The sequence below is a fragment of the Periplaneta americana genome, chromosome 3 (genome assembly GCF_040183065.1).
Source record: "Periplaneta americana isolate PAMFEO1 chromosome 3, P.americana_PAMFEO1_priV1, whole genome shotgun sequence".
Lineage (NCBI taxonomy): Eukaryota > Metazoa > Arthropoda > Insecta > Blattodea > Blattidae > Periplaneta > Periplaneta americana.
Window position 1 is genome coordinate 207,358,595 of NC_091119.1, and position 25,973 is coordinate 207,384,567.

Below are 25,973 nucleotides of genomic sequence, written 5' to 3' on the forward strand. Positions count from 1 at the left end.
CTAAATTATACTTACTTACTTACAAATGGCTTTTAAGGAACCCGAAGGTTCATTGCCGCCCTCACATAAGCCCGCCATTGGTCCCTATCCTGAGCAAGATTAATTCAGTCTCTATCATCATATCCCACCTCCCTCAAATCCATTTTAATATTATCTTCCCATCTACGTCTCGGCCTCCCTAAAGGTCTTTTTCCCTCCGGTCTCCCAACTAACACTCTATATGCATTTATGGATTCGCCCATACGTGCTACATGCCATGCCCATCTTAAACGTCTGGATTTAATGTTTCTAATTATGTCAGGTGAAGAATACAATGCGTGCAGTTCTGTGTTGTGTAACTTTCTCCATTCTCCTGTAACTTCATCCCTCTTAGCCCCAAATATTTTCCTAAGCACCTTATTCTCAAACACCCTTAACTTCTGTTCCTCTCTCGAAGTGAGAGTCCAAGTTTCACAACCATACAGAACAACCGGTAATATAACTGTTTTATAAATTCTAACTTTCAGACTTTTTGACAGCAGACTGGATGATAAAACCGTCTCAACCGAATAATAACAGGCATTTCCCATATTTATTCTGTGTTTAATTTCCTCCTGAGTATCATTTATATTTGTTACTGTTGCTCCCAGGTATTTGCATTTTTCCACCTCTTCAAAGGATAAATTTCCAATTTTTATATTTCCATTTCGTACAATATTCTGGTCACGAGACATAATTATATACTTTGTCTTTTCGGGATTTACTTCCAAACCGATCGCTTTACTTGCTTCCAGTAAAATTCCCGTGTTTTCCCTAACCAGCCTAAATTATAGAAAACAAATTTTAGGGGTCCGTCAAAATGAGAAATGAACTGCAAGGGACCCGTGACACTGAGCACCACCGGTATATTACGATATTAGTTACTGTATTTCTTCATAACTTGAGATTGTTTTGCTATTTGTACATTTAAAATTGCAACTGTTGCACAGTCAGTTAAAAAACAAGGTGGTGGTTCACAGAACGCGCCGTTGCCGTACATTCTCCGCTGATATCATTCTGTGTTAAGGGGAGATGATGGTATTTTTTGGTAAAAAAATGAGTAAATTTAAAAAAAAAAAATTCTTTAAAAGACTCTGTGATATGTGTGGAATGCATAGCATAATTTTTTGTGGATATTTTTGCCCTTATCAAATGTTGAGATGCCATTGTTAAACTTCCTGCGTTATGGATTTTTAAATCACTCGCCCACTTTTATTGTTGTTTCCGGTAAATTGAATTTTCAAAACAAAAAAAAAAAAATCTTTAAATTACCCTTTGATATATGTATGGAATGCATTGCATAACATTTCGTGGGTATTTGTGCCCTAATCTGATGTTGAGACGCCATTTTTAAACTTCCTGCGCTATGGATTTTTAAATTACTCACCCCCTTTTATCGGTTTACGGTAACTTCATTTTTTTTTTTTGCTACATTGCCAGACAAAATTGGATATAACTTCTGAACTATTAAAGATACATGAATGAAATTTAGAACACACATTCTTTAGACTATTAGGAAAAATTTCTCTGTAACAGAATTTTGTTAATTGATTTCATTTTAAAACTACGTCCGTTTGTTTGAAATAAATGAATTTAGAAAAGTGTTATTAAATTTTAATTGTTTATTTTACAAACGTAAGGACTAATATCAAAATCCTGTTACAGTTTGTAGAGCATGCTTTTGAAAGTACATTGCAAAAAATTGGATGAATCTACCTTTAAAAATGGTTTAGATATATCGGTTTTAGTAAAATCCTGCATTGAGTATATTTTTTTTCAAATCTGGGCCCCCAAATAATTTTTTTTTTATATTTATTTTTGGTTGAGTTGCTACAGCTATGAGCTCTCTACATACAAAAAATTAATATTTTACACCAAATAGGAAAAAAGTTAAAAAAAAATACCATCATCTCCCCTTAAGCGTATGTCCTAAATTTGAATAGAATTTGTCATTTTGAGCACAGTGTTATTCTTATTATTTCTTACGAACAACTTCAAAGTAACACGTAAGGCCAGACAAAACTAGGCCTATCCCCTGCACGCAACACAGCTTTATCTGCCCTCGCATTGTTATTATCGTGGTGGAGAACTGAACTGATACCCGCACTGTCCGTATCAAGCTTTGTTCGTAACGCTGTAAAACTAAAACCACACAGGCCATTATACACTGTCTGTGCTAAAATTATATCACTACGTCGGTTTCATGTACACAGGCCAATATTTCAAAATTATAGTCACCATGCAACAATTTCTTATACCCTTTGGAGGGGGGAATTTTCTCATAAATGTTACGAATTCATGCATGTGACAGCATGGTTTAAGGATAAAAATGAGTGGAGTGAATAAATACATTCAAGTCATTCATTCATTTAGTGTTCTGCCCAAGGGCAGGTCTTTCACTGCAAACCCAGCTTTCTCCAATCTTTCCTATTTTCTGCCTTCCTCTTAGTCTCCGCATATGATCCATATATCTTAATGTCGTCTATCATCTGATATCTTCTTCTACTCCGAACTCTTCTCCCGTTCACCATTCCTTCCAGTGCATCTTTCAGTAGGCAGTTTCTTCTCAGCCAGTGACCCAGCCAATTCCTTTTCCTTTTCCTGGTCAGTTTCAGCATCATTCCTTCTTCACCCACTATTTCCAACACAGCTTCATTTTTTATTCTGTCTGTCCATTTCACACGTTCCATCCTTCCCCATATCCACATTTCAAATGCTTCTATTCGCTTCTCTTCACTCCGTCGTAATGTCCATGTTTCTGCCCCATACAAGGCCACACTCCATACAAAGCACTTCACTAGTCTGTTCCTTAGTTATTTTAATACTAGTAATATTGTTTTGGTTTTCTATTAAGTTTCATTATATTTTCAATTTAATTCACTCCATAAAATAAAGCTGTATTTTCCATCCAGTTGTCGGTCTCGATAGCGTAGTAGGTATAGCGCTGGCCTTCTGTGCTCGAGGTTGCGGGTTAAATGGCATTCAAGTGTGCTTAAATGCGACAGGCTCATGTCAGTAGATTTACTGGCATGTAAAAGAACTCCTGCGGAACAAAATTCCGGCACACCGGCGACGCTGATGGAACCTCTGCTGTTGCGAGCGTCGTTAAATAAACCATAATTTAATTTAATTTGTTCTATCCAGTTGGTCCGGGTTCCATCATCGGCTAGGTCGTCATGAAATTTGTGATGGATAAAGTAAACATTGCAGAAGGTTTTTCTCTAGGTACTCCCGTTCTTCTCTATCATTCCACCAACACTCTCCACTTCCCTCTTATGTCATCTATAACCCGCAATAGTAAAACTAGGCTGGGGTGAAGTCTGGGGGTTTCCGATGCTGATATAGGAAGGGCCTGGGCCTCATCAGGCTACTAATATGCGGATGGGAGTTGGCTCTATTAGGGGTTGAAGCAGGATGGCCTACCTGTTAGCGTCTGAGCCACCCAGGCACCTGTCGGACTTTGGAAATCATAGCATATATGCCTAAGTGTACGGGATGGGTCCAACTCTCGTAAAGCTAAGCCAAGCCAATAGGCCAACTATGTGACTAAATAGGCTGAAAGTGTCACCGACGTAGCTCTGACGCTAAGGGGCTTGCCTGCCGATCCGGAGTTGCGCTCGGGCGTGGATTCGATTCCCGCTTGGGCTGATTACCTGGTTGGGTTTTTCCGAGGTTTTCCTCAGCCGTAAGGCGAATGTCAGGTAATCTGTGGCGAATCCTCAGCCTCATCTCGCCAAATACCATCTAGCTACTGTCCAAATTTCACGAGATGATCCCTGCGAGGGGACTGCAGTCCTGCGGGGTTAGAGGAGAGGGTGAGCCAGTAACTCGGCGTCCTTGAAGGAGCAGGTGGATGGGGTGATGTCATTGGCCGGCTGTGACAAACAAAACTTAGTCAATGGCCGGTCTGTTTCGTGTTGGGGGTAAGTATAAGAGTGGGGGAAAAACTCACATTCCTTGCTCGGATCTTCTCGTGAAATGCGGACTGTATCAGCAATCCCATCGATGCTAAATACGTAACCGATGATACAGCGTCGTTAAATAACCAAGTAAAAAAAAAAAAGAGAGTAACGACTTTGCACGTTTACGATCACAACAATGACGAAACATGAAAAAAGTGTCAAAATAATGGAAGGAAAGAACCGAAGATTGTACGTTCATTTTTTTACTACTGTTATTTGCTAGGTACCCTATCCTGTTTTACTTTCAAGATTGTGATTTGATAAAGGATCATATAGCATCTTCACATAAACGCTTTAAATTATATATTAATATTCAATGATTGAACATGGGAGGGGTGATAGTAGCAGGAAGAATAAAATGCATTACATTTACTGATGATATGGCGCTGTTAGCATAAGTGCAAATGATACTAAGGGATATGCTACTGGAGCTAAATGACAGCTGTGAGCAGTATGGGATGAAGATATATGTAAAAAAAAAAGACGAGGACCATGTTAATCGGAAGAAAAATAAAGAAGGTAAACTTGCGAATTCTAAATGAGGCAGTAGAGCAATTGGACAGCTTCAAATATTTGGGGTGTACTATAAGCAGTAACATGAGTTGCACCAAGGAAGTCAAAACGAGGATAGCAATGGCAAAGGAAGCTTTTAATAGAAAAAGAAGCATTTTCTGCGGACCTCTGGAAAAAGAACTAAGGAAGAGACTAGTGAAGTGCTTTGTATGGAGTGTCATATTGTATGGGACAGGAACAAGGACATTACGATAAAGTGAAAAGAAACGACTACAAGCATTTGAAATGTGGATATGGAGAAGAATGGGGCGTGTGAAATGGTCACATAAAATACGAAATGAAGCTGTGTTGGAAATAGTTGGTGAGAAAAGAATGATGCTGAAACTGATCAGGAAGAAGAAAAGAAATTGGCTGGGTCACCGGCTACGAAGCAACTGTTGGAGAATACTGGGTTTGCAATGAAGGACCAGTTCTTGAGAACACTATGAATGAATAAATTTAATGATGACTGGTAAGGAATTGTTTTCTACACAACAGAAATTCCTCTTGAACACCCTTGAATTAAACATGGCATACCAGTAAGTATTATTCTTGCTTTTGTGTATGTCTAGACGGCATACTGGCGAACGTGTTATCATTGTTCTAGTAATATCTAAAACTTAATGGCATTCTACTACTTTCTCATTATGAAAAGCGGAATGAACTGTGATGCTGCAAGAGATGTGTTCCGATACCCTTCCTTCAGCATTCTCTTGTCGAGAGACTGATGTTGGCCAACAAAATCTTTTGTCTTTTGGGAATAGATCAAACTACTGTTGAAGTGTGCCAGTATTTTAATGTAATCTCATGAGCACAAGCGACTACAGGTAAGACAAGATCTAAGTTGCCCAAAATAAAGATGAATCTACACAGTTTATCTCATAAGAGTGTATATAACCTTGTCAGCTTTGACCTTTCTATCGCGATGATTATTTTTATCGGTAATTCTCCAGAAAATCTACATCAAATAAAGCACAAATTATTTTTGCTTCATTGACTTCGTGATATTACGCTAATTTATCTTAATGTATTAATTCGACCATTCTTTTAACACATGGTTGTGTGTGACAATTATTGAATCCTGGATCCCAGACGCCGATGATACTGACTGGTGTGTTGCACCAGCAGTTGATAAATAGAAGATTCTCGAAAAAGTAGGCTACGGTACCACGAAACTTACCGGAACCATTTCATCAGAATTGTAGGCCTACTCTGATTCAACCTCAACCCCCATGTGAACGTGAGGATATCCTTGTAAGCGGATTATAATGTATTTCTGCACCACTGCTTACGTGAGATACCCGAACTTATCTACCAGCATAAATCGTTTACATATTATATTATATTATATTTACTTTAACTTAGAAATTCTACGTGTACTTAGTCTCCTGGTGTCCCAGAATCCAACCCACAATCCCGAAGAAAGTAAAAGAGCATCCAAAACACCAGCTTCTGTGAGATGTAGTCTATATAGTGATAAACATAGCCCATATAGTGATAAACACGTGGTTTTAGTTTGCAGCCATAAATACTTTCAGCTAGAGATGGCCGATATTTCTCAAACCGATATTTTGTCACAGGTATTTTTTTGTCACAGATAAACCTGTGACTGATGACGCGAAATATCTGTGACAAAATATCGCTATCGAAATCTGTTCTGTATTCAGTACTCTGTGACTGATATTTTCTCCTCTACGTCGTAGGTTTGCGCGTGCGCATGATACAATAACAGCAATCTGGCGGTAGTTTCTCCATCTTATTATAAATGATGTAGTTATTACACGATTTAAATAATAACACCATTGGTTACCAGTACTTAATCTTGTGTAAAATCCTGTCTGAACAACTGTTTTGTTTTGTAATTATTTTCCAATGTTTTTCAGAATACTTACGTTTCATTGATTTTTATTCTATGACTCAATATTATAATGTTAATGCACGACTTAAAATAATTTATCCATTATATTATATACAATAAAAAGAATCCATTTTTAAAACGATTAGGATAATCATATAACCTCAATTTCTCCATACCCAACTACATTTAAAAATGATCAACTGGTTCAATATCTATAATATAATCAAATACTGTATTTGATATAACCTCTTGGTACATGAGGTTAACTTTTGACATGTTACTGTTCAGTTAGGTATGCATTTATTTGTTAATGGTACATGTACATAATTTATTTGTTGGATTTTCCCATATAAATTACTGATGTGTGGAGTGTATAGAGAAATCGTATTCATATTTCACTGCTCTTCAATATTTCCTGCTAATTTTTATCAGTGTGACAAAATATCGGTGTAATTCATGCTACGTATCGATATAAAATATCGGTGTGACAAAATCACTGATAAAAGTCACAGATATTTAATTGTCACAGTCACAGTTGTCACAGATACTTGAAAATATCGTTTAAGCTCATCTCTATTCAGCATTAAAATCGTTTGGTACTTGCCTGCACTGTTGTACTGCCTCCGATTACTTGTTACCAACATGACAAGCGAGAGATCCAGAAAGAATTACTAGCGAAGTGGTCAGGATCACGATGAGGTTGACGACAAAATCTGTGGCTCAGTTGTCAGGAAGCATTGCAAAACTGAACCATGAATAAACCTTTGGATTAGTGTTACGAGAGTAAACTGAAACGAACGGATCCACAGAATGGAAGACAACCGTCTGTCAAGAACAGTACTGATATGTGACTGGATACTTCAACAAAAAAAGACCTTCGGGACGACCACAGCTACGATGGAAGGATGTCATCATGTCCCGGAACTGAAGTGAATAGACACGGAACAAACTATATCCCTTTTTACGTTAATTTATTCATAGAGGTCGCGGGTTTTTAGCCGTCCAGAACACGAGTCATTCGCGCTTAAGTAACGTTGCCTAATTGTAATGTAAGCACTCAGTCGCTGTTAGTTATGGTGAGAGAGAAAATATTAGTCACAAAGAAGATGAGACGTATGAACTAGTCACGTGAAAAGCATTTTACCCAGCGTATAGGTTATTATAAGTGTGGACACTCCGTATCGGTACCTTTGATACAGCAGGACTGATTTCAATGACCTTCAAACCAGTTTGGGCGTGAGATTCTGCTTTCTCCCTAGAGTTAGCGCTGACATCACACCAACTAGCAGTCGACACAGCAGAAATATAACACATACTTTACAATAATAATACAATTTGTTGGCTTTCTCATTTTCTTTGCCTTATTAGAGACTATTTTGCCGCAAAGCGTTGTCCAGGGTGCACCACGTGGAGGTAGGTCTATGTCTATGGATAGACAACATCTTGCAAAATGCCCTGCTCTGAAATCCTCCAAGGAAGTCGACCGCTACTGGGAAGCCAGAGCCCGAATGTTTTTAATTACTTAATCCGTAGTTTTGTTCAGCACTTTCTTGTTTTTCCCTCAGTCAATGATAGTAAATATCATGTACTAGCCATTACACAAATGAATAAATAATTAATACATCTAGGTACATTATGTACCGTACTGAAATGAAATAAATTGGATCGATGAAATAATAAATCCGTCATTATCTGTAATGTCTATACTCTAAGAGTTCCTTTATAATGAGAGCAGCGAATAGGGATTATAAAGAATGGACACTTCGCGTCGGTACCTTTGATGTAGCCGGACTGATTTCAATGACCTTCAAGCCAGCTAAAGCGTCAGATTCTGCTTTCTCCCTAGAGTTGGCGCTGACATCACACCAGCTAGCAGTCGACACAGCGGAAATATAACACATACAATTAATACTTCTAGGTACATTATGTACTCAAATAAAATAAGTTGGATCCATAAAATAATAAATCCTTCATTAACTGCGATGTCTAGACTCTAGAGTTCCTTTATAATGAGAGTTGAGACGTTGACCCCAACAACAATTAAAATATGTAATGATTTGATAGCGCTGAAAATGGAAAAACAAAACTCTTACGAGAAGTAAAACCATATACCTATATTATATTATTATACAAATATTAAACGAATTCGATACTTAATTTTATAATGTATTATATTATTTTATAATATAATGTATTATATCTGAAATATAAAATGTTATTATTACAACTAGTTTGTCACTGAGAAATAAGGAAAAGCTGTTAACTTTAATTTATTTGAAGCAAAGCGTTACTGGATTATGCAATAAGGTAGGCGATGTTTGGATCCTGTGCCGTACTCTATTCTCAGTTAATTATCTTAGCGTATGCTCGATTACACTACCTCTAGCGCTTGAAAGTGGAACTAGCCGCTGGCTCACAGAGAAACAAAACACAGGAAAATTCGCTCAGTGTCCATTCTTTATAATCCCTATTCGCTGATGACAGTTGAGACGTTGACCCCATCAACAATTAAAATATGTAATGATTTGATAGCGCTGAAAATCGAAAAACAAAACTCCTATGAGAAGTAAAACCATACTCCTATATATTGTATACAAATATTAAACGAATTTGATACATAATTTTATAAAGTATTGTATTATTTTATAATATAATTCAAACATAAAAATTATTATTACAGCTAGTTTATCACTGATAAATAAGAAAAAGCTGTTAACTTGAATTTATTTGAAGCAAAGCCGTTACTGGATCATGCAACAAGGTAGACGATGTTTGGATCCTGTGTCTCAACTCTTTATATTCGATTATTATCGAGGAACTCCAGCGTGTGCTCGATTACACTAAGCTCTAGCGCTTGAAAGTGGAACTAAACGCTGTCGGAGCGCATGCGCACATAATAAAAACATCAAATCCGCTCAGTGTCCATTCTATGCAATCCCTATACGCTGTTATACCAACTTTCATAACGAACACCCACTGTCCAGGTGTGTTCACTTCCACCGGCACTAAAAATGCTTTCTTGGTGGTACCGTCCAGACCCTCGAACACCCACTGTTTTTATAGAACGACATATCATTAATTTAACACGAAATTCTTCAGTTTTTTTATTTGGTTATTTTAACGACGCTGTATCAACTACTGATTTATTAATCGTCGATAGAATTGGTGATAGCGTGATGGTATTTGGCGCGATGAGGCCAAGGATTCGCTATAAATTACCTGGCATTCACCCTACTGTCGGGGAAAACTCGGGAAAAAAATCTACTAGGTAATCAGCTCAACCGGGAGTCGAACCCGTGTCCAAGCGCATCTAGCTTCTTAATATTCCAGTACACGTAATGCAAAAATAAACGACCATTACAACTCGAAGAGATCATATTATTACCGTATATTGTTCTTTTCTGTCCAGATAATCAAGACAGGAATATGATGTGCTAGTAACCTTGATATTACTTCGGCAGTCGTCTACTCCTTCCCTGTCAATGCTAATGCCGCATACATTACACGATAATGACGCGAAGCATTAAAAAGAATAAAAAATAAATAGATTTTCAACTACCGGTACGAAACACACCAAAAAGCACATTACTTCGATTTCCTGCTTACAATACAGGGACATCATTTTATTTTTACTAACATTTTTAATATCAACCTGGCTATACCTTTAGAGAACCAGAAACACAGATTGCTCCCCCTTCCACGACTGTAGTTCGATGATACTTGCGTAACACACAAACAAACAAATCACTTTACTAGGTATAAGAGGGAAGAAAAGTAGTTCATCCATTTACGTAAACTAGGAAATATCGCGATTTTGAGTTCGATAATTTTCATTGGGTTTTTGTTTAATCTCAATACAGTACTGTATTAAGAATAAGTGTTTTTACTTACGAACTGAGTTATCCATTCGAACGTATTCATTATGCAGTGTATATTACTGTATACTGTCTACAGCACATTAGCGTACAATATAGAGAATGAAGTTAAATTGAAAAATAATCATAATATGGATATTTAAAAACATTTTTGAAAATGGTGGCCGTTCATTTCGATACAGGCTTCAGTTCTTTTGTGCATATTATGGCACTATAGACTATTGCATCTAATTCCAATTGCCAGTTTCGTCCTTCGTACTAGTAACTCATGTTGAAATAATTCTGTATCTACTCTATAGAAGAGTACCTTACGTACTGTATATTCAATCTTCACTTCTGCCCGACTGCACAGATAAAATTACTCAGAAATGCTATCTACTGTCCAAGTGGTTATGTCGCAGGATCGTAGAAAGGGGGAAAATCACGTGACAGTGAATTACTTAACGAGGCCCTTTTATTTAAGTTATTTTAAACAGTTGTATAATATTACGTAAACGTCCAATTCCTAACAGAAATTAATGTTTTCAGAAAAGAGCTAAGACAGGCCTGCTTTTGCAGAGGGGCGAACAGAAGCAGGTGGAGGAAATAGAGATGCGACGTAGGCATACGGACAGTACCTATGCGAAAATATGATTCAATATTGAAAGCTCTTTCGTCACTGGAAAACGCGAACATATTTCTGGGACGTACTATACTCACTCAGTGCTGTTTACTATATGCGGTCTTGGATCTGTGTGTAGAGAGGAACTTCATTAATAGAAGGGGTGGGAGTGAAGTACATTAAAAAACTCAGGTACAATAAGAATTGAAGTAAAAATAAAATGATGTCCCTGTATATAATATCTCCTACAATTTTTATCCCATTAAAAAAATAAATTATTATTTCAATGATAGCATTGGCAATACTGAATGCATTATTAGTAATTGGGCTGGTAGCGTTCGGTATCAATCAATGCGTGCGCTTCCGAGAAGTGCTGACGTCAGCAACGGATATGATACTGTATATAATAAGTTTGTTTCTACAGCAGAATTCTAAACACTGCATTACGGTGCAATCCTGAGTCACAGGCAAGCCTTCTTGTGGGGAAGAATTGAAGACATGATCGACGAGGTGCGTCCAACAACTAGAGAAGACATGAAACAAAGAATTAGGGAAGCCTGTGCTGAATTGCAATCACGGATGTTGGGAGGTGATCAGAGCATTGTTTAGCACAGAGTGGCGCACATTTTGAACAATTGCTATGAAGGGTGTACGTGCATAAACATCATACAGCATTTCTCAGAAGATACCATTTTTGTTCCTTGTGAGTAAACAATAAAAGTTAGAAAAAAGTTTCAGTAAAAGTTGTTACTTTTTAAAAGTAGTTTCCAATGGTACGTTCAATGATCTATGTTCTCATTTGAAATTTCTAAGTTGATCACAGGTAGGCCTACCCTTACTTCCGGGTTGTTACGAGAAATGGCACTACCACCAATCGATTCTTTAAATCTCTCGTACCTTTTCCCTTCCTGAAGCCAGACTGCTCTTATTCCAACTGTTCTTGCATTTTACAATATAAACGTGTATTCAGTATTCCCATAAGAATATTCGCCGAGAGCGATATCAGGCTGATAGTCCTGAACTCGTTACATTTCTTATAAAAATATGAAAATGTATTATACTCGTACATACTACAGTGAGGAGCATTTATCGTGATCCGGATATAGGAGTGCCCGTCATGGTTACCACGATGCGCGCGCCCGTATCGCCGGCACTGATACAACACTTACAATTACAATTGTTACATTTGTACGTACCTAGCTCATTAGTGATGGGCGAAGTTGTTCTTTTCCCGGAACAGTTCCGACGGTTCCGGTTCCGAAAAAATACTATGTTCCAAATAACAGTTCCGAAATAACAGTCACCAGTGGTGATGAGTCGGAGTCGTTGAGTCGTTCAAACGAACGGTACAGTACCCTCCCTCTTTACCATAGACAAATAACACCATGCAGCTCACACTGGAGCACTCATAGGCATGACATAGTACACATTCTTATCTATAGATGGCACTGCAATGCACATTCGAATCGATTTTGGAAAATTGCTGTGCATGCGGACAGAACGCAAAAGCTTAATGTTAGTAATTACACAGCTGTTGACTACAAGGACAGAATACAACACTTTGTTTTCGTACATAAAGTTATAAAGATATGGTAGCCAACTAAAAAAAAAAAAAAATCATTAATTTTTATTTTTACTTTTCTTAATGCACAGTTATAATAATAATAATAATAATAATAATAATAATAATAATAATAATAATAATAATAAATATTACAATTTCATAAATAAAAAATTATATATATTGGCAGTACTGAAACCTGGAAACCCCGCAGTGGGTTAGTAAAATGTTGGAATCGCATCTTTACCAAAGTGTAATTTAAACTTCGCATTAAACATCGCTCTCCAAATCAGTACTTATATGGGTAGTTTCCAACAAATAATGCTACAACATTTTTGTCGTTCTTTGATAACAGAGAAGATAGCACAAAAACTTGTGCTTGTCAGACTTAACCTCAACAAACGACATACAGACATTGTAACTAAACCACTCATTACCATTTACGACTTTAACCTTTGTATAGAATCAGCTGATCAATGAATTAATAATAGTATGCGTACTTTATGACTTTGTAGAATGTTTATAAAACAGAATTAGTCAACTAATGGTGAAATAAACCATAAAGCGGGAATGAATATTACAGATTATTAAATACTTACTATAACATTACAGATGATTGGCCAGTCTTAACAAATGTTGATATTAAAAGTTCGCGCCACCGCAAGGATTTCAATTTCCATGCGCCCCCCTCCAACCACGTGAGAGTTTCAAATACCAACTTCATCCAACGAAGTTCCAAGTACAACATAAAGAACAACGAGAACAGTGGAACTGCTGCTGTCGTTGGTTCATCGGAACAAGCTCCGACGTTCCGACTGTTATCTCGGAGTCGGAACATACCTTGTGCAACGCGGTACTGCGAGCCCGCAACAGCTGGGCAAGTGAGCAGCTCGGAGTCGGAACACTGTTATTTCGGAACAGGAGGTTCCGACCTACTGTTCATTTTTGCAACAGTTCCGAGACCGGAACAGTTCCAAAATAACTGTTGTGTTATTTTTTACCCATCTCTATAGCTCATATTCATTACTCAAAATGTTCTCATTCGCTGCAACACTCTGTTTACATACTTTAATGAAATTGTTATTCACTTCCACAAATTCTTCACCGCTGACCGTCTCTATAGCAACGCTTATATAGGTAGTCTTTAAGTTCGTTTATGCTCGACCATGCCGAAATGTAGTAATTATACACCTGGTAGCAGACCTTTAATGCATGTCATTAAAGTACACCTACTCATTAAAGGTCAGGTCTTTCAGCCAATGACGACTCAGGTTACAACTGTTCAGCCAATGACAGGTCAGCTTTCTACCGTTATAAAACCGCAAGTATCGATTATTCTCGGATATGCAATCGAAAGAGAATTAGCGAAAAGTCACGGAGGCTGGAAATCCAATACTGTCGCAGAAGGTTATGTTCTGTTACTATAATAATTAGCGTTAATTGTAAATAATATTCAAATAAATACAATTTGTCATCTCGTTTTTCAATGTCTAATTTTATTTCAATGTTATCTCTGTAGGTTCTTATGGCCTAGCAAGGTCAATGTGGACATCTGTTCCTCGGAAAAAATCAACACTTTCGCGTCTGCGCACATCTCACAACATACGGGACATTGCTCCAGGTCAGATACAATAAAATTAATAATATCAAGTTAGAAATATGGTCGAGCATAATAGTACATTATGCAACGAGCCTATAATGAAGGTAATTAAGAAGTGAGTATGGATATTTATGAAACGAGCGCAAGCGAGTTTCATAATTTTCATACGAGCTTCTTAATTACCATTATAGGCGAGTTTCATACGACTTTTTATGCTCGACCATATTTCTAACTTGATATTATTAATTTTATTATTTGCATCTTAAGTCTTGGACTTCTAAAATTCTGTAGGCTAGGGCTTTCATTTAAGTATTTTTGTTGCTCAACCAGGAGAATGCTTATTTATTCTGGTTTCCTGCGCCAAACGTCTAAGAGATTTTTTAGGGGTGTCAATCTCGTCTGATTTTTCTTCTGGAAGAGCGTTTCGTCTTTTTGATTGTTTATTGAACTTGTCGGCTTAAAGTTTTTATAATCTTCTTATTGTACAGGCACCAGGTACTGTACTCCAACCACGAGAAAGTCTCCAGGGAATGAAGGGAAGCGGGAAGATGCTGTGAACGAATGTTGATGTCATAAGGTCACACACGTGGGTACTCTTATCTCTATTGGCTAGCTCTCACAGCACAAACCATAACATTGATACAGACATATTGATACTACCCTAGTTACAAAATTAGATCACAGTTAATCTCCTGGTCTTTTAATCTCTTCATACAGGAAATAACATATGCAGGAGAGCGCATGGTTTTTAAACTGACGTTATAACGGTAATATTATTTATCTACTTCGTTCCAATAGATGACGCAATAGTAAGCACATTCCTTTCACAGTTGATCTCCTGGTTGAAGAACAGTACGGGTCTGTCAGGAAATTTTACTCGAAATTTGCGTCTTGCCGCACAGGATGTTCCTTTCGTATGTAAGTGTTGTACAGATACACACGTTCACGTAACGAATATGATATTACCACAACACACACTAAACAGTACAAACTTTTAAGAAAAGTAGGTACAACTCACATACCGACATATTACTCACAACAGATTTAAAAACAGCAGTCTCATTCTTCGTGTGTGCCATCATCAAAAAGGTTGAGGAACACTGAGCTATATTATTCGTAGTACGCAATTGTTAAATAAAAAAAATGGTATCTTCTTTAGTCTAGTTCTTCCACAGAATTACGTTACTATAATAATAATAATAATAATAATAATAATAATAATAATAATAATAATAATAATAATAATAATAATAATAATAATAATAATAATAATACTTACTTACTGGCTTTTAAGGAACACGGAGGTTCATTGCCGCCCTCACATAAGCTCGCCATTGGTCCCTATCCTGAGCAAGATTAATCCATTCTCTATCATCATAGCCTACCTCCCTCAAATACATTTTAATATCATCTTCCCATCTACGTCTCGGCCTCCCTAAAGGTCTTTTTCCCACCGGCCTCCAACTAACACTCTATATTCATTTCTGGATTCGCCCATACGTGCTACATGCCCTGCCCATGTCAAACGTCTGGATTTAATGTTCCTAATTATGTCAGGTGAAGAATACAATGCGTGCAGTTCTGTATTGTGTAACTTTCTCCATTCTCCTGTAACTTCATCCCTCTTAGCCCCAAATATTTTCCTAAGCACCTTATTCTCAAACAGCCTTAACCTATGTTCCTCTCTCAAAGTGAGAGTCCAAGTTTTACAGCCATAAAGAACAACTGGTAATATAACTGTTTTATAAATTCTAACTTTCAGATTTTTTAATAATAATAATAATAATAATAATAATAATAATAATAATAATAATATTAATAATAATAATAATAATACTTACTGGCTTTCAAGGAACCCGGAGGTTCATTGCCGCCCTCACATAAGCCCGCCATTGGTCCCTATCCTGAGCAAGATTAATTCAGTCTCTATCATCATTTCCCACTTCTCTCAAATCTATTTTAATATTATCTTCCCATTTACGTCTCGGCCTCCCCAAAGGTATTTTTCCCTCCAGCCTCCCAACTAGCACTCTATATGCATTTCTGGATTCGCCCATACGTGCTACATGCCCTGTCCATCTCAAACGTCTGGATTTAATGTTCCTAATTATGTCAGGTGAAGAATACAATGCGTGCAGTTCTGCGTTGTGTAACTTTCTCCATTCTCCTGTAACTTCATCCCTCTTAGCCTCAAATATTTTCCTAAGCACCTTACTCTCAAACACCCTTAATCTCTGTTTCTCTCTCAAAGTGAGAGTCCAAGTTTCACAACCATAAATAACAACCGGTAATATAACAGTTTTATAAATTCTAACTTTCAGATTTTTTAATAATAATAATAATAATAATAATAATAATAATAATAATAATAAAAGGTAAAAGGTAAAGGTATCCCCGTAACATGCCATGAAGGCGCTTGGGGGGCATGGAGGTAGAGCCCCATGCTTTCCATGACCTCGGCACTAGAATGAGGTGGTGTGGTCGGCACCACGCTCTGACCGCCTTTTACCCCCGGGAAAGACCCGGTACTCAATTTTATAGGAGGCTGAGTGAACCTCGGGGCCGTTCTGAAAGTTTGGCAACGAGAAAAAATCCTGTCACCACCTGGGATCGAACCCCGGACCTTTCAGTCCGTAGTCAGCTGCTCTACCAACTGAGCTACCCGGCCGCCGCCAATAATAATAATAATAATAATAATAATAATAATAATAATAATAATAATACCGGTAATAACAATCATGATGATGATGAACACTGAACTCCGAGTGACAATAGCCCTGGCTCCGGGTTCGACTTCAGTTTAGTGCAACCGAATTAGTTCTGGTCGTACAGTACATTCCACCGCCTTCAGTTAACGCACACAGGAATGAACCTGGAGCCGCTGTTAGCAACTTTCACATGCCGTGCACCGGAAGCACCCACGCGGATGCAGGCGACGGTGGTGACAGCATTTAAACACATTCGAAACATTTGACTGGAAGTGCATGCATGACCTGTTCACACGTAAAGACAGATACTCACCATAGCACGCAGTTTCACAGCTCCGAAACCCACTGAAGACGTCCGACTTCTGAGTGGAAATCGATTGATCAACACGCTAGCATGACTCACCGCCTCGGTTACATCCAAGCAGCAGACCAAGGCCAGGACATTCCGAACGTGGACTTGCACTTGTGCGTCGCATCAGGTTCGGATTCCTACGGGCAAACAGAGAATTGGGTACTTTTTCTTCGAATTCCATTAACGAAAATAAGAAAATGTCGTAATTTCCATACAGTTAATGTTCGTTTAACCGAACTCACCACTACTAGTTTTAAGACATACAGTCTTACTAATAAACCGTGTATAGTTTTTATACGAGACTTATGCAGAGTTGAGACAGAAAACGTTACTAATAAACCGTGAATAAGCTATGGACGTATAAACAGGCTGTAACTATACAATGGTAATTGCTTTGCGGTAGTTATATACACGAAACCCTTTGTTTAAGCGTTGTATATAGAGAAAAAATGGCCGCCCCTTTAACAGCTGTTCGTATCGACTGTCATTTTATGATGATGTTTACCTTGTTACCACAGAAGAACAAACCAAAGATCATAGAATTATTAGAATAATATTGCTGTAGCTTGTACTCTTTGACCAAAATGTAGTGTGGTAATCGATTAGAGCCAGTTGTAGATCGATATTTAACACGCCACACTAGAGCGCTCTACTGGATCCAGTAGAGAACCTCAGATATTCTATTACCTTTCGTAACGAAGTAATGACGAAACTATGACGTAGCTGTGTAACAGTTATAATGTTATACACGACGTATGTAGTGATTATTAGTAAGGAATTTACACACGACTTATAAACGAGCTACTCATTGTATAAATATAAGACAGTTCAACGTCTGTATATAGAGTTTTTATTAGTAAGACCGATAATGTATAGCTAAAATAATAAACAGTTTTAAAGTACGATCACACGTCGCTACTTTTGCAGCGCTGCAGTACAAAAAACTGCGCAACTCTCGTACTGCGACGTGTGAACAACGGTGCAACCCGAAAAGTAGCGGCTGCCGAACCTGCTGCCCGCTACTTTTCTATGCTGCGCGCAACTTAAAAGTAGCGACGTGTGAACAGGGTTCTCAGGGTTGCAGCCGCAGCATTTTTGATATCGGTTTTGTTGAAACTTTTGCTGCGGTTGCGTCCAGTGTTACCACCCAAATGTGCCAATGATACTTTTATTGCTTGGATATATTTTAATGTAAAATGTGATGAAAATAAATTATTTGTAACAGTTATTAAATACACAGCACAGTCTGAGCATAATTGGTAACGATATAATTCATTTTTTTAATTTTCCGTAGCGTAGTTCCAAACAGGAGGGTTGCCAACATTGATTAGTGAATATGCTGTTGGTTATCATTTAAGTATATAAGCGTTTTTAAAAGCTTTATAGTAAAAATAATGTCAATTTCTGAATACTAGATACGACAGAAAAGCAAATAATAGATAAGGAAGCTTTCGCATGAGTTTCTTAATAATGCGAACATAACCACAAAGTGTATATTGAGAAGTCAACACGGAGATGGAAACCTGCAGCATGACTGCGGCTGCAAAAGTAGAGCCTTGTGTGTGAACAGACTCGCAACCTCCAGTTGCAACTTTTGCAGCACTCGGGTTGCGCAGCACGAAAAGTAGCGTGCAGCGCACTACTTCTGGCTTACGTGTGAACACGACACGCAACTTTTGCAGCTGCAGTATAAAAGTAGCGATGTGTGACCGTACCTTTAGACTCTGGCGTGATCGAGGGGTAGTGAATTCCGCTTGGGTCAGGCCGGACAACTGAACACAGCGGAGAGCAGCTCTTGCTCACGAAATACTACTGCTATAGTCGCGACGCTATTATTCCCGGCGTGACTCCTCCTCTTTGCTTACGTCTTACGAAGTCAAGGCTCTATAAAGTCTAGGCATCGTTCGCCACTTTTGTTCTTTCGTTGCCGAGCTACCAGACGAGGAATATATTTGACGCACCGTTAAACATTATCATGTCGTAGCTCCTAAGATAATAAACCAAACGCACTGTAATTCAGCAAATAATTGAGCGGCAAATAACGTCCTCGTGTGCTTTCTGCGAACGCCAACGAAAGAGCCAAAATGGCGGGCGATTATATATTAAGTATTTATCCAGCCTTAGGAAATGCTTTACATCTTCATCAGCGAATCACAAGACGCACACGTTTAAATGTAGCCGACCTGCAACGTGATTGGCTGCCGGAAATTAGAGCGACGGGACTATAGCTATGCTGTGCAGAGGTGGATATTACAAAATATCACAGATATCTATCAATCATGGATATAAGGGAATCATATTCACTCTCTGAACAATTAATAAGCTTTAAATCAGATTGAAATAATAATATTTCAAGTAAAAAATAAACTTACATAATCGGAATACAGCGTGAACAGTAAGTAATATAATTAATTTCAGGGGGCGGGGGTTACTCTTTGAGATATTTCAAACAAAAAAATTTTATACAATTTTGCTCGTTTTTGCTTCCTTTTGGAGATAAAAATTGTTTTATATAAAACATTTCATAGCGTGTTTTGGAAAAGTCATTGATTGAATTCTCAATATGCTCAGTCAATTTAAGAGAGCAGTGTATTATCATAAAAAAGTGATTGAAGGAATTTTAGTTTTGTCTTTAAATGTGCAGAAATTTGATCCGTAGACTGCTTGGATGGACCCATTGTGCACGACAGGATTTTCCTGTCGATCTCCTCTACAGCCTACAGAATTCCTTCACCTTTCCGCTTAGGCACCACAGCGGTACCTCAACTCCGGTCCCACGGGTTTTCAAGAGCCCGGGTACATAGCACTACCACCAGCAACTAATAACCACATGGAGACGATGAAAGAGGGGAAGAGTAATTATGATGGCGAAATGAGTCCCAGGTCCAACGCCGAAAGTTACCCAGCAATTCTGCTTAAATTGGTTGAACGAGAACCTTGAAAAACAATTCAACCAGGTAACTTGCTCAAACCAGGATTTGAACCCGGACCCGTTCGTTTCAGACATGATAACCGTTACTCCACAGGATTGAGCATTCCTATGCCAGGGTTGCCAGGTATTCCGATTTAGGCGGGATTCTCTCGACTTCCCTGGTGGAATCCCGAATCCCGATTAAAGCCAGTCGGTATTGGTAGAAGTCCCGATTTTACAGACAGGCCTATTAGAGCATTTTTACAGTCAGCCTCGAAAACTGAAAAACAAGTAAGCTGTCATTTTACCTCTCCTAGCAAGGAGAGCTGATAGCTGCTGAAGGCTTATTTGTGTACCATTCAGCTCAGCAGCCATAGTTACGTTTCTGTAGTCTGTTTAGAAATTTATTCCCACAGTTATTTCCGGATTCGAAAATTTCTGAAAATGACCCACGTGAACGCACAACCAAATTTCTTGGCTTAAAAATCGATACTGTGTTAAACTGGAAAAATCATATTAAAGAAATTACCCCAAACTAAATTCAGCTTGTTTTGCTATTAGAACTATGCAAAAGATAGTAAATATCAATACCTTAAAAACAATATACTTTGCATACTTCCACTCGGTAATGAGTTTTGGAATAATATTCTGGGGAAATTCCACAGATAGTAACAATATATTTCTATTACAAAAAAGAGTAATTAGAATAATAGTAGGTGCCAAATCTAGGGAATCGTGTAGGACTATTTTCAAAAAACTACAAATAATGCCCATGGCTTGTCAGTATATCTTTTCATTAATAATCTTCCTCGTATGTAATCGTGAAAACTTTGTAACTAATTCAACAGTTCATAGCATAAATACGCGTCAAAAAATTACTTTGATACTCCATCGGCAAGTCTATCGTGCTATCAAAAAAGAGTGCGTTATATGGCAGTAAAAATTTTTAATAGCCTCCATATCGATATAAAAATGAAACTCAAAACATAAGATTATTTAGGGCCAAATTAAAGAAGTACCTAACTTCTCACGCCTTCTATTCTGTAGGTGAATTCATGACATTCAATAACACTTAATGAAATTGATACTAAAACTTTGTGTTGTTTTTTGCAGTGTAGGCTTTCACGGCCGGAGTCTATAGATGTAGATTCATTTTCCGGGCTGAGAGGCCGTGGTCTATTAGTTGGTTTTTGTGTTGTACTAGTAGACTATATTGTAAATCTCGTCTGTATATATTTCATCTAGACTGTGACTATAAATTAAGATTTTATAATAGTATTAAGTTTTTTTACTTGTTCCATATTCTAGCTGTAAGCAATGTATGAATACAATGGAATGTTAATAAATACAATACAATACAATACAATACAATACAGAGTTACAGATTGTCAGTGAAATGTGTGCTGAAGTGTCAGTGAAATGCGTCATAGTGCCACTACAGGGAATGAGATGAGAGTAAAGTGAAAGACTATTGAAACTTATGTAAAACCTATACATAATTATGTAGGTTGTATTGTAAAATTAGGTATTTTATTTATGTTTTATTATTATTGTGTTAAATTGTATTGTGTATTCTTATTGTATTGTGTATAAAATTGTATATGTGTTGTAAAATTGTATTGTGTATTGTAAATTTTATTGTGTATTGCTTTTCATTTTATTGTGTATTGTTAATATTGCATATACCACTGCCACGGGGTGCTTGCCCACTTGCAGTGTAAATAAATACATACATACATACAATACAATACAATACAATACAAAGGCAACGCAAATTATATATGTAAGCTCTTGATAATTTCCTAAGTTAGCTTTTGCTATCCCGATTTCGCTCGAAAAAAAAACTTGGCAACCCTGTCCTCTGCCATTCCACTTTCATCTCATCTCCGAAGTTGGAAAAATCTTTCTGAGTTCGACAAATCCTAGTTATTCATTTTCTCACGGCACTCAGTTTGTATCTAGAGGAGAGGAGAACCCACCTAATTACTCTGAAAAAGTATGACTCTCGGTCGCTTGACAAATATTTGTGTTCTTTATCTCACACTTCATTCGAGGTTGACTCATCGTCAGCTCTGATCAGTGATAAACGCACACGAATACGTACAAGGGTCGCCCGGCTGCGGACAAGTAGCCTATGTTTACATGAAGATCAGAATGCAACAACTTGCTCTTTTCTCTGGTGTCCTATTACTACTCTCTTTCCAGCTAAAGATTGAAGTAAATGTAAATAAATGCACGTGGCACAATGGTTCCTGATTGGCTATTGGACGCACAACGTCTCCAAACTCATGCTTGTCATCTTCTTCCTCACATTAAAATAGTTCCTTCTAAAATAATAAAATGTATCATATACATGGAATACGAGTGAATTAAACATGCTTATAAGAACACTTTCTTAGATTTAACCAACATGTTTATACGAGTAATTTCAGACATTGCGTGTTAAATCATTGTAACGTGTATTATGGCAACACGCATGCGTAATAGGCATTAAATCCCTCTCAAGGTGACTTGCAGCTTCACAGAGCACATCAGCACAGCTGGTATAACACAGTGCGAGATTCAGTGTTGCCAACCTCAAATAAATTTCTGTAGAATTAAAGAAATTCTCCACTCTTCAAAGAATAACATTCAATCACGAATATAGAGAAAAAGAAAATCCACTATTCCCAGTAGAGAAATAATAAATATTAACCCTCTGTGAGCATTTTACGGGTTAGTTCAATGAATGTGTTGAAATGTCTGCAATATATCAGACGGTGGCTGCCCTGCGTGCCCACTTCTCACTAGCTGAAAATAATGCGCCCTGGTGGCTGCTTTGGTAGCTAGCTTGCGATTACGGAGTAATACATTTCGGTTTTGTTTACGTCTACTTCAATGTTTAGTTGGAAATAGTTTAGTAATCTGACAACATAAAACTGTTGCAAAATGAGTTTTAAATACATAAAATATATGTAGAAGATATCCTAATTTCATGTTCAAACTTGCATGTAAAAAGAAAGAAGAACTCATTCATATTGCAGCTCCACACTGAAACAGAGCAAACTTACATCTTTAAAGAAAACTGACTTCTTTTTCTGGCAAACAATCGCATTCCGATGTTAAAAATACTAGCAACTCTGTGTTTACCGGTACTAATAGAATAATATTTAAAACATGGGATAATTTCAATTATATACTATACACAGTATACAAAAAAGTGGGCAAAACTTCAGGTATGGCTTCCTCACATACATAGAAGAAAAAATGGTTATGACAACATGGATCCAGCCACCAGCGTAGCTCAGTTGGTAGCGCGTTTGCCTGCTCGTTCGGAGCTGCGCTCGAACGTGGGTTCGATTCCCACTTGGATGATTACCTGGTTTAATATGACAGCCGTTAATTTTTAATTACTTGTCATAAATTACCGGTACTTAAATTAAACTAAAATAATTTGGCTGATATCTATGAAGGGAAAATTTTAAGCTCTGTAGACAAATTTTAGTTAGAATTTATAAAACAGTTATATTACCGGTTGTTCTGTATGGTTGTGAAACTTGGACTCTCACTTTGAGAGAGGAACATAGGTTAAGGGTGTTTGAGAATAAGGTGCTTAGGAAAATATTTGGGGCTAAGAGGGATGAAGTTACAGGAGAATGGAGAAAGTTACACAACGCAGAACTGCACGCATTGTATTCTTCACCTGACATAATTACTTACTTACAAATGGCTTTTAAGGAACCCGGAGGTTCATTGCCGCCCTCACATAAGCCCGCCATCGGTCCCTATCCTGTGCAAGATTAATCCAGTCCCTATCATCATATCCCACCTCCCTCAAATCCATTTTAATATTATCCTCCCATCTACGTCTCGGCCTCCCCAAGCGTCTTTTTCCCTCCGGTCTCCCAATTAACACACTATATGCATTCCTGGACTCGCCCATACGTGCTACTTGCCCTGCCCATCGCAAACGTCTGGATTTAATGTTCCTAATTATGTCAGGTGAAGAATACAATGCGTGCAGTTCTGTGTTGTGTAACTTTCTCCATTCTCCTTAACTTCATCCCTCTTAGCCCCAAATATTTTCCTAAGCACCTTATTCTCAAACACCCTTAACCTATGTTCCTCTCTCAGAGTGAGAGTCCAAGTTTAACAACCATACAGAACAACCGGTAATATAACTGTTTTATAAATTCTAACTTTCAGATTTTTTCACAGCAGACTAGATGATAAAAGCTTCTCAACCTAATAATAACACGCATTTCCCATATTTATTCTGCGTTTAATTTCCTCCCAAGTGTCATTCACCTGACATAATTAGGAACATTAAATCCAGACGTTTGAGATGGGCAGGGCATGTAGCACATATGGGCGAATCCAGAAATGCATATAGAGTGTTAGTTGGAAGGCCGGAGGGAAAAAGACCTTTAGGGAGGCCGAGATGTAGATGGGAAGATAATATTAAAATGTATTTGAGGGAGGTGGGATATGATGGTAGAGACTGGATTCATCTTGCTCAGGATAGGGACCGATGGCGGGCTTATGTGAGGGCGGCAATGAACCTCCGAGTTCCTTAAAAGCCAGTAAGTAAGTAAGTAAGTAAGTAAGTAAGTAAGTAAGTAAGTAAGTCAAATTTTCACTTCCTGGCTATCATCAAATCTTAAAACTGCGAGGCACGCTTTGTTTTGAGATCTGCACTGTGCACAGAGCCTTCTCTGATGTGTGTGCAAACAGATATATTATGATTTCAAATATTTGAAGGAAAAACTGGTCTGAGGTCTAAAGTCAAATTAATAAGATAATACAGTTGTACACACTTGGGCCGTGTTGCGGCCTGAAATTAAACTTCAGAAATGTCTCTCCTGCATTGGAACTGTCAAAATCAATGGTGCAAGAACGCCCCACCCTCTCCGTTAAGGAGTATGATTTATACTCCTCCCCAAATTTCGGAAGTGTAAATATTTATTATAGTTTTTACCATCCTAAATATGAGAACAGTTTTTACCCTTTAATGTTATGAAATTTTCAAGTTTAGAATTTATTTCCACGAGATGAAAAAACTTCAAAGTCATTCTACTGTAATAACAACATCCCAACCATCCGTGGTAAGAACAAACATGAGTATAAAGTATATACTGGACTTTTTTTAGTATATGCTCTTGTTAGTAAGAATAAAAACATTTGAGTACCTACTCATTTTTATTACATACTCATAACATGGAAGCATAGTAGAATATACTCAAGTGTCCATCTTGTACAGAATATATACTCAAGCTTGATAAGAATAAAAGCTAGTATATTCTCATATTTATAAGTTCGTTCTCGTGTTATTCTGAGTATGGTTTGTAGCAGGCTCAATTCTGAATATTTGTTGATTTGTGTTCAGTTTAAAGTTAAATAAAAAAATGGCAGAATTTATTAATGATGTACTACCTCATTGCCTTTAACACTTCACAAAAGTGAATGTGAAATTGGTTAAACACGTATTTGTTATTCATAAAAACATAACCTATAAAAATATGAATGGCTATCAAATTATGAGGTTAGATTGTATTGTTAAATATAATTAACAATTACATTTATTTTGTAAAATTTGATTTGCAAAATGCAATTACTTGTAACTTTAAATTATATATATAACTCTCTATAATAAAAAATAGAATTAGCATAACTGGAATTCTAGAAATGGATTGTAATCTCTATCCAACATCCCGTAATGACGATTTCCCAGTACTATTTTCTTGTTTCCTGTTTATTAACGTCACTTATCTGATTCACCCTCTTTTTCATGTTTATTTATTTATTCATTTATTTATTTACTTATTTATTTGTTTATTTAATTTATTTATTTTATTATTTTATTTATTTATTTATTTGTTTACTTATTTATTTAGTTTCTTATTTATTTACTTACTTACTTATTTATTTAATTATTTATTTATTTATAAAAAGCAAAACACAAACCACTACAGCATGCGGACAGCATGTGAAAGTCT

General features: G+C 37.3%; 1 protein-coding gene and 1 long non-coding RNA gene across 4 annotated transcripts in view; both read right to left on the reverse strand.

The window, feature by feature from the left end:
* LOC138696980 (leukocyte elastase inhibitor-like) overlaps positions 1–16,782 on the reverse strand; it is a 108,053-nt gene extending 91,271 nt beyond the window's left edge. The window contains exon 1 of one of the 2 annotated variants that reach the window (XM_069822548.1): positions 16,752–16,782. In XM_069822548.1, the coding sequence (XP_069678649.1) occupies positions 16,752–16,767 (16 nt within the window). In that variant the 5' untranslated portion in view covers positions 16,768–16,782. Of the gene's footprint in view, positions 1–6,994; positions 7,050–16,751 lie in introns of those variants that run through there. The other variant, XM_069822547.1, reaches the window with a different exon arrangement.
* Positions 16,783–17,063: 281 nt separating this feature from the next.
* Positions 17,064–25,973, reverse strand: part of LOC138696982 (uncharacterized) — a 31,387-nt gene continuing 22,477 nt past the window's right edge. For both annotated transcript variants that reach the window (XR_011331508.1, XR_011331507.1), the window contains one exon: positions 17,064–17,224. This is a non-coding gene — a long non-coding RNA (uncharacterized lncRNA). The remainder of the gene's footprint in view (positions 17,225–25,973) is intronic.